At 40.2% G+C, this 18,251-nt stretch overlaps 1 protein-coding gene across 6 annotated transcripts in view; it reads left to right on the forward strand.

Moving 5' to 3' along the window:
* The first annotated feature begins 9,597 nt into the window (after positions 1-9,597).
* The window catches only part of LOC149821054 (BAG family molecular chaperone regulator 4-like), a 53,945-nt gene continuing 45,291 nt past the window's right edge, over positions 9,598-18,251 (forward strand). For 2 of the 6 annotated variants that reach the window (XM_089982989.1, XM_089982993.1), the window contains exons 1-4: positions 9,598-9,670; positions 9,755-9,939; positions 10,367-10,623; positions 10,768-10,914. In XM_089982989.1, the coding sequence (XP_089839115.1) occupies positions 9,825-9,939; positions 10,367-10,623; positions 10,768-10,914 (519 nt within the window). In that variant the 5' untranslated portion in view covers positions 9,598-9,670; positions 9,755-9,824. Of the gene's footprint in view, positions 9,671-9,754; positions 9,940-10,317; positions 10,624-10,767; positions 10,915-13,152; positions 14,075-18,251 lie in introns of those variants that run through there. The other 4 variants (XM_089982994.1, XM_089982991.1, XM_089982990.1 and 1 more) reach the window with 4 other exon arrangements.

Consider the following 18,251-nt stretch of genomic DNA (forward strand, 5'->3'; position numbering starts at 1 on the left):
GCTACCCCAAAGCTATTTTGCGCCAGCAAAAACACTTTTTAATGGCCCTCTATTTTCTGTGCCAGAGGAAAAAATTTGGCTAGCACAGATGATTTCTGAGCCAGCAAAAAGTCCTTTACTGTGGCGCTATTGTCGGGGTGCGCCAGCAAAACCTATATTTCTTGCAGTGCGAAATTGGTCTCTGACCATAATTCCCTCTTTTATGACTCAAACAGCCATACCAAGGTGCCGCGACCATTAATGGTGGTCCACGGAGGTCGCCGGGATGCCCTATGTTTCATGTGTCTTAGAAGCTATCAATTGTTTGTCGCGAACTTCATGATTGGGAGAAAGAGATATATAGTAGGGAAAAACCCAAATTAGTGAGAAAATCTCCAACTTGCAGGCCAAGTAGAGCAGGGCCAATTTGTTTCACCTCATGGTCACCACAAACATTCAATGAAAGCAGATCCACTGGATTCAAAAGGAGGACGTTTGGAGTGTGTTGGGTAGGGAAGATATATTTAGAGAAGTTACTGGTTTTTCTCTAAATTACTTTCGCGATCAAATGTTGATTCAAACATTTTTTAGGGGTCTTTGGACTTTCACGTTACTAGAAAGGAGAATGAGAGCCTCCTCAGACCCATCTCTGAAGCTGAGATCTCTCACGCAGTCTTTTTCCTTTATGGAAAAAGCTCTCTAGGCCCTGAAGGCTTTTAGGGAGTTTCTTTCAGCAATTTTGATCAATTAATTACCTCCAAAGATGTTTGTGTGGCTATCCACTACTTCTTAGCCAAAGGTAAAATTCTTAAAAGCATCAACTCCACTCACATTGATCTCATTTCAAAGGAATACAAAACCAACTCTCTTATAAAATTTCGGCCTATTAGCTTGTGTAATTTTTTATATAACATGACTCCCATCCTCCAAAGGATTATTTCTCAAAACCAGTGAGACTTTTTAAAGGGTCGCTCCATCTAAGAAAGCATCATCATTGCCCATGAGTTAATTTCTTCTATGGCCTATAGCAAGACACCATCCATCGTGTTTAAAACTAATTGCAGGATACTCTTCCGCATTTTGGATTTGAGGAGGTCTGGACTCACCGCATTATGTGTTGTAGTATATCTACTCCTAAGTTTGCGGTGGTCGTCAATGGCAGACCGGGTCTTGAATAATAGTAGAGGAATCTGACGGGGATCCTCTGTCCCTTCTCCTTTTCATTTTCCTTTTCCTCTTGGTGATGGAGAGACTTAGTCGTCGCCTTAATCAAGCTGAGGGTGTTGGTCATATCACCCTGGTTTTGGTGAAAGGTTTCAATTGAAGCCACTATCTTTTTGGGAATGATGCATTGTTCTTCCTTAGAGTCAAGAAGCAATCTGTAAATTATTTCTTTCGAATTATTTAAGGATTTGAAGAAAAATCCTGCCTCATTGTTAGTCTTGAGAAATCCATGTATGTTCCTTTCAACTTATCTCATAGTCAGTTGGATCACATAAATCGTCAATGTGGTTGGCAAAGGGCCCACCTTCCTATCAAATATTTAAGCCTTCCTCTTTTCAAAGAACAACTCAAACAGTCTCTGTGAACAAGGATTATCACCCCCTCAGTCGCCCTCTGATTTGGTCTATCTTCAGTTCCTTCATTGGGTTGTTCTCTGTCGTTTTTTTTTCCCATTTATCTCCACCCAAAAAGTTACCCGAAGTGGCTCAAGTTCCATGGCGCTTACTCTTCTCTCATGATGTGGTACGGTTGTTACATAACAGATAACATGTGTTGTGTTTGTTATGTTCTGTTTGTTCCATCTAATCTTGGACAAAACATCAAACACACCTTGAGGGATTAATGCAGGGGTCTGTCCATGCTCCATGATGGACGTCAATCTAAGAAGTAAGGATGTCTCCCTCCCTCTCCATCACCATCACCTTCTTCCATTGACGAAATCATCAGGGGCTTCCTATTTTTCCAGTAAGTAAATCCGGGCGGGTTCCATTTTCATTACTATTTAATGAGTTCCTACCAACAGAGTTGAGTTGAACACCTATTGTTCATGTTTTGGCTTGCCAAGCTTATTTTTCCGAATTTGGGCAAGCCAAGTGCAAATTAAATAATGCGTGGCTTATTTTATTTACCAGCCAGCCTTGTTTAGAATCAATTAGTTGACTTCATTTTATTAAAAGGTGATTAAAATGCCCTCGATATTTATCTGTTTAGCATAAGATCAATAAATAGCATAGAGTTATTTAACAGAAAAGGTGAAAGTGTTCCTTTAGGGTACGTTTGATGCTCTGTTCTCAGCGTGATTCAGACGAAAATTACGCTAAGAATGGCGATTTTCAACAAACGTTGGACACGGCGGACGACGTTCCGCACGTCCACCGCGTTCTTATAAGTATGTTATTTTCGTTCCACCCTCTTCCTTGTTACAAAAATAAAATGAAAGTTTCTCGATGGGCGCGCGCGTGAGCTCTTGGTTCCTATCGGATCCCGAGTTCTCCTTCGCCATCTACGCCTCCTCTTTCATCGCCCCACCACCACCGTCCATGATAGCCGGATGAGACGGAAGAGATCCACCAGCCAAGTAGGAGGAGGAGGGACCACCGCCGCTTCTTCCTCACCCCCGGCGGCCCACCGACGGTGATGTTTCGTCGGAGGAGCCCGTGAGCTCCATCTCTGACACCACGCCGGAGGAGAACGTTTCCATCTCCCTCATGCTCCTCTCCCCAACGTCCGCCCCCAGCCAGACTCCTCCATCGTTGCCTCCTCCTTCACGGCACCCAGCCGTCATCAGAAATTCTAGTGCGGCACCTACCGAAAGATCTTCCCTCTCACAGAGGCAACGATGGTCACCGCGATGCCAAAATCTAGATTTCTATCATGTTTTTGAAGCCCCTGACATGAGTTTCCCCACAATGACACCCCCCCCCCCTTGCTCAAGCTACAACCAGCTTGCTGCTAGCAGTTTTCTGTCGCTGACGATGGCTGGTTGTTGATGGCTGCCATCGCCGATACCAGTGTGGTCGGCTGCAACAAGGGGGTTAGCAGAGACGGGGTGAAACCCTATTTTTTCACAGCTTCCACTGCTGCAGCTGTCGGTGGTCGACCTTGGGTACTGATGGTTGGCCGTCGCTGGCGGGCTGCATCCGGGACTGACCACCTGAGGCGGCCGTTGGCGATGGTGGCTGCTGGCACAGGGTCGCGGTTCACAAAAAAAAATAAAATTTGTTCCCTGCCTTGCAACCCTCCATCACTATAACCTGCGATGGCTGGTCATTGTGGACTGTTGTGGTCGGCCAACGATGACTACAACCGAGGAAGGATGCTGAGAAGAGGGTGTAAACCCTCTGCAAAAAAAGAAAAAACTCCTCTCTTCACCGGCCATCATCGAAAGGTGGCGACATTTAACGCCTACCGTTGGTGGCAGTGGTCAGACATAGCCATGGGGGTTTGAGAAACTGAACAGGTTCCACTGTAGATTGCTACAGTGCAATCCGACCTGGGGGCACATCGTCATCAAACACCAGACAATTGGAACATAGCATTTGAGTACGGTTCAAACAAACGTTGGACTTAGAACAGTTGTCACAGAACGAACAGAACCAATGCTCTGTTCCGTTCTTTTTGTTCATTTCTTCCAACCTTGGACAAGCCATCAAACATACCCTTATGCCTCAGGCGGGTACAAGTGACTCAATAAATTTTCAAATATTTGAACAACTTTTTTGGCCTAATTCATGTATAAAATTTCAATTTTCTACTAAAGGTTTGTACTCTTAATCAAATGCCCCCTCCCCACCCAACACCCCCCCCCCCCGCCAGTTCATAAACAGCCATCAGTTTGTAACAATTGATTTGTTAATCTCACCCAGCGTTTTACAAAATCAGCTGTCTAGCAAAAGGGTGCTGCTGCTCTGGATAATGGCATTTTCTCTATATCAAATGGCCGAGCGAAATCTTAGGATGCTTTACACGACAAACCTGACATCCAATAAATGGGAAGAGATGCTAAAACTTATTTAATAAGGGTCAATCTGCCAGCCATACAGAGGGTCCTGCTACTCCAATTCTCAAGTCTATGATTTTTTTTTTTAATCAGGACACGAGCAGTTGTAAGAGCCTCTCATATGGACCATGCTTGCAGGATCTTTTGAGTATCCTCTCGGTAAAAAACATGGAATATGAGTTCATGTTCAATCTTTGAAATAATTGTTGGCGTTCTTCAAAATAGAACTGCAATGTAAAAGCAGTAATACATACTGGTAAATGCCATGGATAAAATGAGCGTACCCGGGTACTTGGCATTCTTCTCAACCTATCGGCGATGAGTCCAAGCCCTCAAGTCAACCCTGAACTCAAAATAAGAGAAAAAGGAAACCCTTTGGTTGGTTAGCATAACTGCTCATGAGTTATGCTATACTATAATGTACTCATGTCAAACCAGGTCCCATCAGGTTGGATCCAATCCATATTCCAACAATCCTATGCCCAAATTGCTCTTTTGGGCTATAAGAAGAATCATTCTTTATTTCAATAACAAGTGACGAACACATGAAAACCATCATGCAAAAAAGGGGGCATGGTGATCTCTTGACAGAATTTTGGGAAGTTGGATGTCTTTGCGGCGATAGCCGCCTCCTTGGGAGGGGGGAGCTTCTCATATTGGATTCCTTCACGAAATAAAAAACAAGGATGAAGCATTTTGCTCGATTGAAAATCGAGGTTCTGCTCGATTTTCATCCTGTCTAGGTGATAGATATTGATCCAGCAAGAGATCATCTACTCAGGAGCAGGATCAGATCCAAGGCACAGGAGAGCACACTTTCTGAGGACGTCGATGGATGGAAACAGGTGAAAACAACAAGAAAGAACGGAAGGAAATCTATGGTAGAGCCCTCATACACATCAGAAAACCTATTTGCCCCATTAATCTCAGATGCAGGTAAGGAGATAAGTCTTGAGGAGGGAAAACAGGAATGACTGATGGAAGAAAGTATGAAGGAGAGTCAGAAGGTCGGGAAGGGGTCTGCCAAACCCCAGCTTGCCTATAAAAAAAATAGTAATAAATATATTTGATATTACATAAAATAGTGAAAAATAAATAGTCAAAGTGTTTGGCTTGCTAGCAGGTTCAAATCTCAACTTTAAAATAGTATAATTTTTTGGTAAAGGAGACACATTGAGCTGGGTCAATAGGTCTAGAGTGCAAATACATTTTACTACTTTCACTTTTGAGATAGTGTATTTTTGGCAGATGATCCAGTTCTAACTGGGATAATTTGACAAGCTCGATCTCAGCTCAACTCACCACAAACCTAGCCAAGCTTGGGCACCTCTTCTTTGGTTTGTTTGGCTCATTTACTAGCACTAATTATAAAAGCAAACGGCTAATGTAATGACCAGCTTGTTAGGTGCCTTTTGTAACTAGCTAATAAATTATTAGGCAATTATTTGTAAAACACTCTTAAAATCTCGTAATGAGAGCGATTCTCATCTACCGCATTTCTCATGGACAAGCAAATATGAGAAAATTGAGCAGCCAGATTCAAAATCACATTAGGGACATTTTACTTCTCATTTTGATTGGAAATCATATTGTCCACCCTGTGATTTTGAATGACAGTACCTGAATCGCATGAGATGTAAGCAAACGTGCCATAAGACACAAACGGCCCACAAGGGTGCTCATCTGGTTAAGGCCACTGGTAGACGTCACCAAGCTGAAGTATCGTGAATTTGAAATCCATGGGTGCATGCCATGAAGTTAGGTGTATGGGAGTTAGGATAAGGTGCAATATGATTGCACACTTTTTAGTACTCTGCATCACCTGATCACCCACTATCTTTGAGATATAGACTGTCAACAGTGGAGCCCAACAACAGATGGTGGGTGATCAGGTACAACAACACACTTAAAACATGCAATATCATTGCACCTCACTTGTTAGAACTTTCATAGAAGATGGTTCTACGGATTCCAATGAGCTGGACGTGAAATACAACATATAGTGGTGTGCACTACGAGCAGGAGGGGTGTGCAACATTGGGAGAATGAGAGAGTTGTCTCTCTTGGTTAGCTATACACGAAAGCATTTGGTGGATGGAGGGTGATGACATGAGAGGCCGAGTCGATAACGGGGTGGAAGAGAGTTTAGAAAAAAATGTGTTCTCTTGTAGAAAGATTGAAGAAATCTCTAAATAAACTTTATTAAAAACAACTAAACATGATATCTCTATATATAACTTTATAAGAGGGTAAATTAGTAAAAGTACAAATACACTCTTAACTTGAATGAGATTCTAAGGGGCATCCCACCATAGTCCTAACGGGTTTCTCTGGAGAGTCTTAGGAAAATGAGGACTTATGGTAGAAATGGGTATGTAATAATCTACTCTTCTCAAACACACCTCACCCTCAAGCAGAAACTCTAAGCACTGCTACAGCTGTTCATCCTCAACCTTTATATGTGCACAGTGGCTGAACTTTGTTGCTCCCCTTCAGACCCAGTGCACAACTCAGCCTCAAGTATGGTTCACTTTTATTTCTTTTCGTTTTGCTTGACTTCTAAGACCTATAAAAGAAACACAATCTCCAAAAGATGCAAATCAATTGAGCATTGATCTAGAGAAGCTGGTGGTGAAAAGATGTAGTTTGTTGATGATCCAAATAAAGAGAGTGGTGGGTGCATAACCCCGAACAGAACCACTTGTAATGTATGATCCAATTGTAACGACTTTTAGATCCACTTTAAGTAAGGGGAAGGTGAATCCAAGTTCAAAGCTAATCGCAATTGATTCAGAGTTTGAGAACCAGTAAGGACTAGGTCAGAATCGGTCTTGGTCACCTCTCTATCGATAGCCCATGACTCAATAGAGGTTTGATGGATGATCACAAGCGAGTGGGCCGTCGAGCGTTGTCCCATCTCCCTTTTCTTCTATCGTTCTTTGTTGAGAGGGAGAGGGATCTCTCGCGAGGTCAGTCCTGTCGAAGCTAGATGCTAACTCCATATAGTTGCATGGGTCAAAGATGTAGACGGTGAGGGGCACCAAAACTTTGGGTTTGTGGGGCTTAGCGCCTCATTATCATGGAAACATGTCATCCATGAACCAGGTGATGGTCATCCTTCGATCATACGTAGTCGTTGTCAGGGGAGTTTTTGGAGTTGTTGGGTAGGTGGTGGGCATATTCGCAATGGTCGACGCTAAGGTCTAGTCGTTTCTAGAGGAAGAACAAGGATGAGGGAAAGGGGGAGCCAACCTGGGTGGCTCGGTTGGATGGTTAACCTCCTTAGGTGGTGGTGGTTTAAGGCAACATCTGAGCATACTCTTGAGCTCATCATATAATGTCGTCAGATTCAATCCGACATCCTCTAAGATTTTCTGCTTCACGGTCCGCTAGAAAAACCGGTGTACATCTGCACCCATTGAAGTTCCTATCTAACGTCACACAAAATCTATAATTCTATAGTTCTGAATTCATTATTGATTTGTGCTTGCAGCAACTCAAGGGTCTTTTGAGCATATTTATTCACTTTTCTATGGAGTTGCTTAGAGGGCTCCTTGATTATGATATGGAGCAAATCCAACCACAATAACAAGTCACTTAAGGATCTGTTGTCACCCTGCTCTTCCTCTCATCAATTGGATTGATGCGAGCTAAGAACTCTGCATCGAGTTCACCAACCATATATTGAGCCCATGTCATGTCAGGGCCCTCCAAAGTTGCTACAGACTAGAGTTTAAGGCTGACTTTGGATTTGGTCGTTTGGTCAGAGATATCATGTACGTAAAAATATTTTTTCTAAGATTTTTTAGGGCCTTTATAAGGTCATAATTAATTTAATTCTGGGTTGAGTCAGGACGTTACAAGTTTAGTTAGTTTTTTAGGTTCTGACAGGTTTCAAAGATCGAACCAGATCTCAGCGATCTAGATGATTTTTGAGATCTGTAAATTGAGATTGAAAGGTAACAAATTTACGTTTCTAAGATAAAAATTTCAGGATTTATGGATATATGATCAGGCCTAAGAAAATTTTTAAAGTTTAAAAATGTTAGGTCATTAGGATCTAGTCACTGAATCTAACAGGTTAAAATGGTAATATCTAGAAATTGGAAATTGATTTTTTTGATATGTAAATTGAGTTCCGTTTAGGATACGTAGGACTAACTAAGATGATTTTTTTATGATTTTTTAGAGCTAAAAAACTACAGAGATAAAATTTTGAAAGCCGAACTTGGATGTAGGCATGAGAAAAAATTTAGCCACACAACTACCAAGCCATCGGGACTGTTATCAAGCTCTTGGTGACAGACAAAAATGTCTTGGGGAACGTTAATCAACCAGAATCCTAAAGATTGGGGGTAGATCAATGTTGTGTCTAATCTAATTTCACACACGATAAAAAATTTAATGCAACTGAACAAAATATGATTTAGAAAATAAGGTATCAAATCAAACTTGTACAAAAACCGTGAACGGTGTGGGCCCTTGCTGCCTTGTCTAAGGCAATCGATTGGATGTTGTGGCCCTCAAAAATAATGCTTTTATACAATTGTTAAAACCCAAACTCTTACAGAGAACGGTTTTACAGATTCTGACAAATTGGACTTGAGACACAACTCCACAAAAAATTACACACCACAAGCAAGAGCGACGAACAATGTTGGGGGAGTGAGAGAATTGTCTTTCCTAATCAACTACATAGGAAAGCGTGAGATGGATGAAGGTCGACAACAAGAGAGAAAAAGCGTTTCTTGGGAGTCAATGACAGGTGTGAAAGAGAAGTAAGAAAAATACATTCTCTTTCCTAAACAAGATACACCTATATATAGCTTTAAAGAAGCTTAAATTAGTAGAAGTACAAACACACTCCTACCTTGAGTGGAGTTCTAGAAAAAGCATCCCACCATAGTCCCTACCTGGATAGACTGTGAGCTGGGTGGGTTTTTCTAGAGAGTCCTAAGAAAATGAAGACTCTCTCTACACAATTCCAGTTTGATGAGACTCAGGCTGAGCGGCAGAAAAAAGGTTGGTAACTTCACTCAATTTGGTGTAAAAGGGTTATAGGGTTCTTACCAATGTTGTCATATCTATATTGTTTGTACAACCATTTAGGTGAATCAATTGATACTTACTCTTATGTGAATCGTTCTGAATCAGCCAAAAAATAATTAAAAAATATTAGGTCAATAGTCATTAAAATAATACTAAAAAATATTTTTAAGCTTATTTTATATTTATTAAAAAATAGCCGATTCAGGTCATTATCTTATTGATTTTCTGGCGATACGATAGGTATCGGCAGGTTTTTACACCATTGACTTGGAGAACGAGTGAGGTGATTTTTCCTTGTTAAACGAAAAACAAAAAACGAGAATATTGGCGTGCCGGAACTACTAGGCCATTGACCAACGAAAACTCAAAAAGTGTTCTTTTTTTTCTTCATCGAAAAAAACAAAACAAAGAAGTTTGCAGTAAACAGTAGAAAATTTAGCCCACAAAATGTTTGCGGTGTCTGTGAAAAGTTCCCTGGCACTTTTCCTGTGTCCCTGCGGGACCACCGCCCAAAGGAGAAAGGTCGTCCATACCCATTTTTGTTCAATTTTTTCTTCAATCCATATATGCAAAACTGTAAAGCATCACGGACGCATAAGCCTACCAATTCATCCTCCTCATCAGACTGCTGCAATTGTGGTCTCTCCTTTTTCCACATTTCCTTTTCTGTGTTGTTTCGTTTTCTTTTGTTGGTGATTGAGAATAACATCTCAGCATGCGCAGTTGGAATTGCAGAGGGGTTCAAGATCATAAAGCCAGTGAAGACGTAGAGTAGAAATTAAGGCCCGGAGGGATGCTTGTACAGACGAGGAATGATGGGGCGTCGTCTTCTGGGCCTTTGATTAAGGTCAAGGTCTCTCATGGCTCTTACCAACATGATATCAGTATACCTGCTCAGGCTACTTTTGGTATAAGAAACAACCCGTTCTTTTGTTTTCTATCTGTAAATTGGTTAATGGGTGCAACTTGGTTGTTTGTATTTTTGGGTATTTCTCATTTTTCTCCATTATTATTTTCTTCTTCTTCTTTTTTGCTCCCCCATGTTCTTTGTTGTTGCATTTCTATAGGTAGAGTGATGGATACTCTCTTTCTCTCTCTCTCTCTCTCTCGATGTCTGGGGAGTACACTGCTTGTTTGCATACGAAGTTGCAACGTGTTCGTATTTGTCATTTTCTCCATTTGAATTACCAACGAAGGCAATTTGGAAATTTCGCTTTTCTTGTCTTACATCTACAGATAGATGTGCATTTCCTGATTCGATCCTTTTGATTGTTTACAATTTTCAGGTTATTTTCATTGTTTTCCTTTTTCTTTTTTCATCTTATTCCAATGAAGGGGATTTGAAGAAGGTGGTTGCCCAGGAGACAGGATTAGAGCCTCAAGAACAAAGGCTCTTATTCAGAGGTAAAGAAAAAGCTAATAATGAGTTCTTGCACATGGTTGGTGTCAAGGACATGTCAAAGATGATGCTTTTAGAAGACCCTGGAAGCAAAGGGAGGAAGTTGGAGCAGATGAAGAAGGATCAAGGGATTTCCAAGGCTTGTGAAGCTTTAGGTCAAGTCAGAGTAGAGGTGGATAATCTCTTAGAAAAGGTAGAAGTTCTTTGCCACTATTCGAGAAAATTCCTACATGTTTTAGAAGTTAGAGCGAGAAAACGTGATTGGTTTTTTGGTTGAACATGGCTGCCTTAGCATGGTTTGGTTACATGTGTTTTCATAGCAAGTCTTTATTTGCAGGTTTTAGCCTTGGAAAGGGCTGTGCACAGTGGGACGAAGGTGGCTGACAAAGGATTCATTGTGTTAACAGAAATGTTGATGATGCAATTATTGAAATTGGACAGCATAGAGGCTGAGGGAGAGGCCAAAGTGCAGCGAAGAATAGAGGTAATCTCCTGAAAATTGTACAAATGTTGATGATATTGGCTACTTTGTTATTAATTTTCTGCTGCAAGTAATTAGGTGATATTATAAACAATCTGACCTGGTTAAGGCAGTTTTGATATTTCCCCGTCTCATTAGCATCATTCAACTGCTCTATGTTTGTTTGTGGTGTTCATGAAAGATGAAATTTGATGGAGCATAATGTATATGGCTTTTGAAAATATGCTAGAATATGATGTATATTTTTCCCTGTCTGAGATCAGTTTGAGAAAGGATATCTTCCTTTTAGCTGCATAACTTACTTGGCACGTAATGTTATATAGCTTAATGCATGTTTTCATGTCTGAGAAATCAGTATTTATCTAGTTCTCCGTTTCCCTATTTATGGAAAATCTTGCTTAATCAGGATAATAAGTTGAATATATTGACAAGCCTATTGCTTGGGGAGAAGATATCATGTTTCAGATGGCATTTTGTGCAACATATGTTGATCCTTGACCCATGGGGGGGTTGGTGTAGTGGGGTGGGGCCTTGGCTGCTAAACAGGCAGTCAAGGTTCAATTCCCATGGGCGTCACCCCTCTACGCAAGCCAACGGCTAGCATAGGCCCTGGGGCAGGGGTCCTAGCCTCGGAGTTTTACGCTGCCGGCATGACGACCATAGGTATGGAAGGCTGAGACACTGTGATCAGGTCTGCGTGCTGGGTGCAGTTTCTTTGGGTTATAAATCCAAAAAAAAAACATAGGTTGATCCTTTCTTATTTATTATGTGCAACATCAAGTTCCAAGATTCTAGGAGTTGAATGCCTTATAGAAAGCATTTCCTTGATGATTGACTTGAGGATTTTGGAGGGGGTGGCATTCTTTTGTTTGTCAAAGCAATGAGGAATAGATTTGATTGTCAAGACATGACTTCCAATTGTTTCTTAGTGAAACTAGTACCCTACCAAATTTTGATTTTAAGCCTTGTTTTCAAGCATCCTTCTATCAGTTTCCAGTTCATGGAAGTGTTACCAAGAATAGTTGATTACTATTGCTGGTTGTTGTTTCAAAGGAATGTTTTAGCACGTGTCTTTCTTGCTACTGCTTTTACTAGGAATCTTCCAAGGTACACGTTCTTAGGACTCATTTTCATAAGATGCGGCTTGAGTTTCACGGCCGTTTGCCACTGACACCAACCCTCCTCCTTTATCCAGGCTTGGGACTGGCACAAGTCGTTCCAAGGTAGTTTACGTGTGGTGGATCTTTAAAGCTAAGACTCTTTGGCCATCATTGTTAAACTCACCTGTTAATTTTGTGATGATTCCAGGTGGATTTTTTGTATATTTTCGATCATGTTCAAAGCCTATTGTGTTGGTGTATATTAATTAAATGATTCACCGCTTTTGTATTTAAGTTATTGTTCTAGTTTCTAATCCTTCTTAGTGTATTGATAATTAATTGAAATTATTCATAATTTGATTTATTTTGTGAATTTGGTCCAATAGTTCTATTCTCTTGGGCTATTTTGAACTGCTGCAATGCTTCTATCTATATTATTTCTTGTCATATTAGACTACACTATAAGAAGGTTTATGGCCTATGTGCTATACAAATTCCACTAGAGTAATAGAAATGTTTGACACAAATAAATGTGTATGTAGTTACTATAGTGAATAAGTGTGACCTGAAATTTGTAGAAAGCTTAAAAACCCATTATAGTGAACAGTATATAAATAAAGATAGGTATAGGATGATTATCATAGCGTGTCGAATGGTACCACTTGCACTTTCTTATGTCAAACAATTCTGTTTCTGTAACCATAACAATGCATTTATTTATTAGATGATGCCTAGTGACACGAAAATTAAAGTTAACTGACTTGATGAGTTTTGCTTTTTCCAGGAAAGTCGGTGATGAGAGAAAGAATGTGTTCATATTTTATTTACATGATCTTTAATAACAAAAATCTGTTACTTTTGAACTTTGTGAATCACATGAAACTAGGTCACTTGTAAAAAAATACACATTGCACAAGTAGGCTTATAAAGTTCTGGCTGTTTGTTTTACTTGGGTGCTATTCTTTGTAACCGGTATCTGAAAAGATTATCACGACTGGGTCTGGATCTCAGGATCCAGACCCAATCTGTTTTTAAGTTGTATTTAAACACATGCTCATTAATGGCATGTTGTAAATTCTATACTTTGTGTAAAGGGTGTTTTTGTACCCTAATAAAATGTATGTGTGTATATCTAATACAGAATACAGCAGACCCTAAGTGTGTGGGGTTTTTCTGCAGCCATCGATCTCTCTCTCCCTCTCTGCTTCTCTTTCTTCTATGCTGAAGGTGGGATACCATTTCTAACATGGTATCAGAGCAACAGATCCCTTGAAGATCGTGTCCAACCTACTTGCTATTCTCTAAGGTATTTTCCTCTTGATTTTCATCACTTCTTCCCTTCTTCTCAATCCAACGATTTCTTCTTATCATGTTTCTTTCCTCTTTCTCTATTCCTCTCTTCATATAGCATATTCTTTTCTGATCCATAATTTTTTTTTATTTCCCGCAAATCTGAATTCATGTTTGCGTGATTTCAAAGATTGAAATCACGTCAAACCCATCCCTTATCTTTCCTCATAATTAAGGTCAGAACTGAATCTGATCTGTCTTCTTCTGTGAGTTCGCTGTAGTTCCTTAATTGATTAAGATCATTCTGCCTACCTCTCAACTTTGGAATTTTCCCTTTTAGAAAGAAAATACGATTAGATAAAACATGTTATTTTCATATTAACGTGCCTTCTTGCTGATTGATCCATATTTCTTTTAGAGCAGTTTCTTTTCTTTCTCACTGCATATTCTGTTTTCTGTCTCGGGTCTGCAGGTAAAAAAAAAAAAAAAAACAACAGTCGAGTTTCGAGTTTACTTTGTTTGCTCTAAAAGCGATTTTCCTTTCCGGTCTCTTAATCCTTCTTGTTTTTCACCCATTGACTATGGACTCATTCCCTTCTTCGCACTCTGGTCTATCTTCCAACTTTCTCAGTCAGCTTGTGTCTGAGAAACTGAACAATTCCAACTTTTTAACCTGGAAGAGACAAATCATCCCATTCATAAGGAGTCAGGATCTTTCTGGACATCTGGATGGCTCTGTTCCTGTCCCTCCAGAGTTCTTATCACAAGAAGGCAAGAATGGAGAGGGTGAAACTTCAATTACATTTGTTAGAAATCCAGAGTATGTATCCTGGATGAAGCGAGATTAGGCTTTGATTGCCTACATCACTTCCACTTTGTCACAGGAGGTGCTTGTGGCAATCCCAGATGACTGCTCAGCTATGTAGTTATGGCATCGTCTTGTTCAGACATATTCTCAAGTTTCTTAGGCCAGAATTCTATTTTTAAAGAAAGAGTTTCAAATGTTGAGGAAGGACTCCATGACGGTCATGGAGTACTTAAACAAAATGAAGACTATCACAGATCAGTTGGCCATCGTGGGTTACGCGGTCAGTGACAAAGATATGGTGCAACAGACCTTAAGCGGGCTGGGACCCGATTATCACATGATGGTTACTTCCTTGCTGTGTTTGCCAGACTTACCTACTTTTGAAGATCTACGTGCTAAGCTCTTACAATATGAGATGACCTTAAAGGGATTCTCTGAAGGTATTCATAATCCCATTGGAGCACATGAGGTCCTTGCCACATGTGTTACATATGGTCGAGGACGTGGCAGGTGGGAATCTCAGGAAAGGGGAGGTCAAGAGAAGAATGGACAAGGAGCCCGTAGAATTTTACCTACTCCCAGTATGTCTCCTAATCTGCAAAGGCAAAGGACGATACCTACCTGCTTTCTCTGCAACAAAAGGGGGCACATCAAAGCAAATTGCTGGTATAACCCACAAAATCGAGGGAAACAATTGGAGACAAGAAAGAGAACAAATACGTTGAAGAATACTGGGGAAGTCAAGCAACTATTGTTATCTGCCTTGGCTGAATTGAACATCAAACAGAATGATCACGGTACTTGGTATGTTGATTCTGGTGCAGCCACCCATGTTACTGGTGATACTGGTAAGCTCCTAAATATTGCTCCTTATGTTGGTAGAAATAGTATTGTCACTGGAGATGGGTCTCATCACCATATCTCGCACATTGGAAATTCTGTAATTCCTATGTCCAACTCTTCTCTTGCTCTTTGAAATGTCATTCATGCTCCTAATATCAAGAAAAATATTGTTTCAGTCTCTAAACTTGTTGATGACATTAATACTTCAGTCGAGTTTACTCCTTTTTCTGTTCATGTTAAGGACCTTCACATGAGGGAAACGTTCGTTGAAGGAAAACGGCAAGGGAATATGTACGTGTTCCAAGAGAATCCTTCCTCTCGTGTTCAACCTGTTGATTCCATCTTGAAGCTCACTTCATCATCATCAGCTTCTCCTGAGAGTGTTTTTAATCTTTCTGAATGTATTGAGCCGAATCTTTGGCATGGTCGTCTGGGTCATTGTAGTAGTCGTTTTATTGATAAACTTGTTTTAAGCAGTCATTCCCAAGTCAAGTTTGAATTTAAATGTCGATAATAAAAAATGTTCCAGTTGTCTTCAGTGTAAGAGTCATGTTCTTCCATTTCATTCCATTAATAAAAGAGCTTCAAGACCATTTGAAATTATATGTTCTGATGTTTGGGGTCCCGCTCCAGTTCCTTCCACGTCTGGCACTAGATATTATCTCATTTTTGTTGATAACTATTCTTGTTATACATGAATTTTCTTCATGAAAAGTAAATCTGAAACCTTCAAATTGTTTCAGAATTTTCATACCTTTGTTCAAAATAAATTCTCTGAGAATATTACGTGTTTCCCATGTGATGGAGGGGGTGAGTTATCTTCAAATGACTTTATTAATTTCCTCCAGACAAATAGAATAAGTAGGCAGGTGTCTTGCCCTCATACACCTCAACAGAATGGGATTGCTGAACGAAAGCATCGCCATATTGTTGAAAGTGCAATGAGCATGATGCATGATAGTAATCTTCCAGTTACCTTGTGGGCAGAGGCCTTTCATACAACAGTCTATGTCATAAATCGATTGCCCATGAATATCTTGGAAAACAAATCACCCTATTTTTCTTTGCATTGTGTGCATCCAAATTATCACGATTTGCGTGTATTTGGGTGTGTATGTTATGTTCATGTTGACAGTTCAATGCGACACAAGTTTCAGGATAAAGCCTTACAGTGCAGATTTGTGGGATATGCTGATGATTACAAAGGATATAGATGCTATGATCCCGTGAGCAAACACATCAAGATATCCAGAAATGTTGTGTTTGATGAATCCAATTTTGGTCATAATGTAGTCACTCCTGAAATTGAAACTTACCACCCTTGGCTCAACTCAGATCTCTTTTCTAGTATTGATGGTGTTTGCTCTACAGACTGTAATCGAAGAGATGAGGCAAACGTGTCTACTGCTGTGCAAAGAACTCAGGAAAGTGTGATCTCTGAATCATCATTGGCTCCCGAAAGGTATAAAGGCATTGTTTACTCTCGACGTGAGAAGGAGATCTTCCCCAACCCTAATCAGGAGCTGAATTCTCCTTCTGTTTCCATTCAATCACCTGTACACAGAAGGTCTACCCGGACTCGGCATCCTATTGATAGGTGGGTTAGTTATGAGAATTTCACAATGGATTTTCAACTTTTCTTAACCGCCTTGGGCAAATAAGATCAACCCACCACGTTTTATCAAGCAGTAAATTCTAAAAGATGGATTGAAGCTATGAACGAAGAAATGAAGGCTCTTCATGAGTGTGGCACTTGGGATATAGTTCCCAGACCACACAATCGAAATGTGGTTGGTTCAATGTGGGTGTATAAGATAAAGTATAAGCCAGATGGTACTATCGAGCGATACAAGGCTCGACTGGTTGCCAGAGGCTTCACACAGGAGCCAGGAGAAGACTATGATGAGACCTTCAGTCCAGTCGTGAAAATGAGTACTATCCGCATTATATTGTCATTGGCTATTGAGCATCAATGGACTCTTAGTCAACTGGATGTAAAAAATGCCTTTCTTCATGGAACTCTGAAGGAGGAAGTATATATGGAGCAACCCACTAGGTATGCTGAAGGGAACTCCAAAGAATACGTGTGCAAATTAAAGAGAGCTATATATGGTTTGAAACAGGCATCTCGATCTTGGTTTGATAGTTTCTCTCTTGAAGTAGAAAAATATGGTTTTAGTCGGTCTCTTCTTGACCATTCTCTTTTCATATTCAAATGTGCAAATATAGTTACCCTGTTATTGATATATGTTGATGACATTATCATTACAGGTAACTCTAATGAACATATTGAACAGGTCAAAGAACTTTTGAACCATAGATTTAAGATGAAAGATCTTGGTAAACTGCGATATTTTCTTGGAGTAGAAGTTGATAGGACTCGTGAAGGTATGACACTTACTCAACATAAGTATACTGTTGATGTTCTTAGCAAGGCAGGTATGACTGACTGCAAGCCCCTAAGCACACCCAGTGTACTTCATCAGAAACTCAGTTCTCAAGATGGAGATTTGTATGAGGACCCTACAGGATATCGCAGGGTATTCGGAATGCTTTAGTATCTTACCTTCACTCGACCTGACATTGTCTATTCGGTCAATCAGGTATCCCAGTTTATGCATGAACCACATATTGGACATATGGAAGCTGTTAAACGCATTCTTCGATATTTGAAGGGAACTATTGACGATGGTCTTCTATACAGAAAGAGTATGCATGACCATCACATGCATGAACTTCTTACTTATACAGATGCAGATTGGGCATGAGATCCAGATGAGCGTAGATCAGTCTCAGGATACTGTGTTTTCATTGGCCTAAATCTTGTCTCCTGGAGCAGTAGAAAACAAAAGGCTATTGCCAGGTCGAGTACAGAAGCTGAATACAGATCAATGGCATCTGCTACAGCCGAAGTGACTTGGATCAGACACCTGTTGACAGAAGTAGGAGAATCGATTTCTAAAAGCATTCTCTTGTGTGACAATCAAAGTGCTATCAACATGTCATTCAATCCCATCTATCACAGTCGTGCCAAGCATATTGAAATTGATCAGCATTTTGTAAGACAGAAGGTTGAAGAGAAGGAAATTGAACCAGAATACGTTCGGACTGCTGATCAAGTTGCTGACTTGTTTATAAAAGGACTTATCAAAGACAGATTTTGGATGTTAAAAGGCAAGTTGTTCATGGTTCAAAACTATGTCCAACTTGAGGGAGGGTGAAAAGATTATCACGACTGGGTCTGGATACCCAATCTGTTTTTAAGTTGTATTTAAACACATGCTCATTAATGGCATGTT

This window comes from Nuphar pumila, chromosome 12, assembly GCF_984573655.1.
Source record: "Nuphar pumila chromosome 12, dmNupPumi1.hap1.1, whole genome shotgun sequence".
In the NCBI taxonomy this organism is placed as follows: Eukaryota; Viridiplantae; Streptophyta; class Magnoliopsida; order Nymphaeales; family Nymphaeaceae; genus Nuphar; species Nuphar pumila.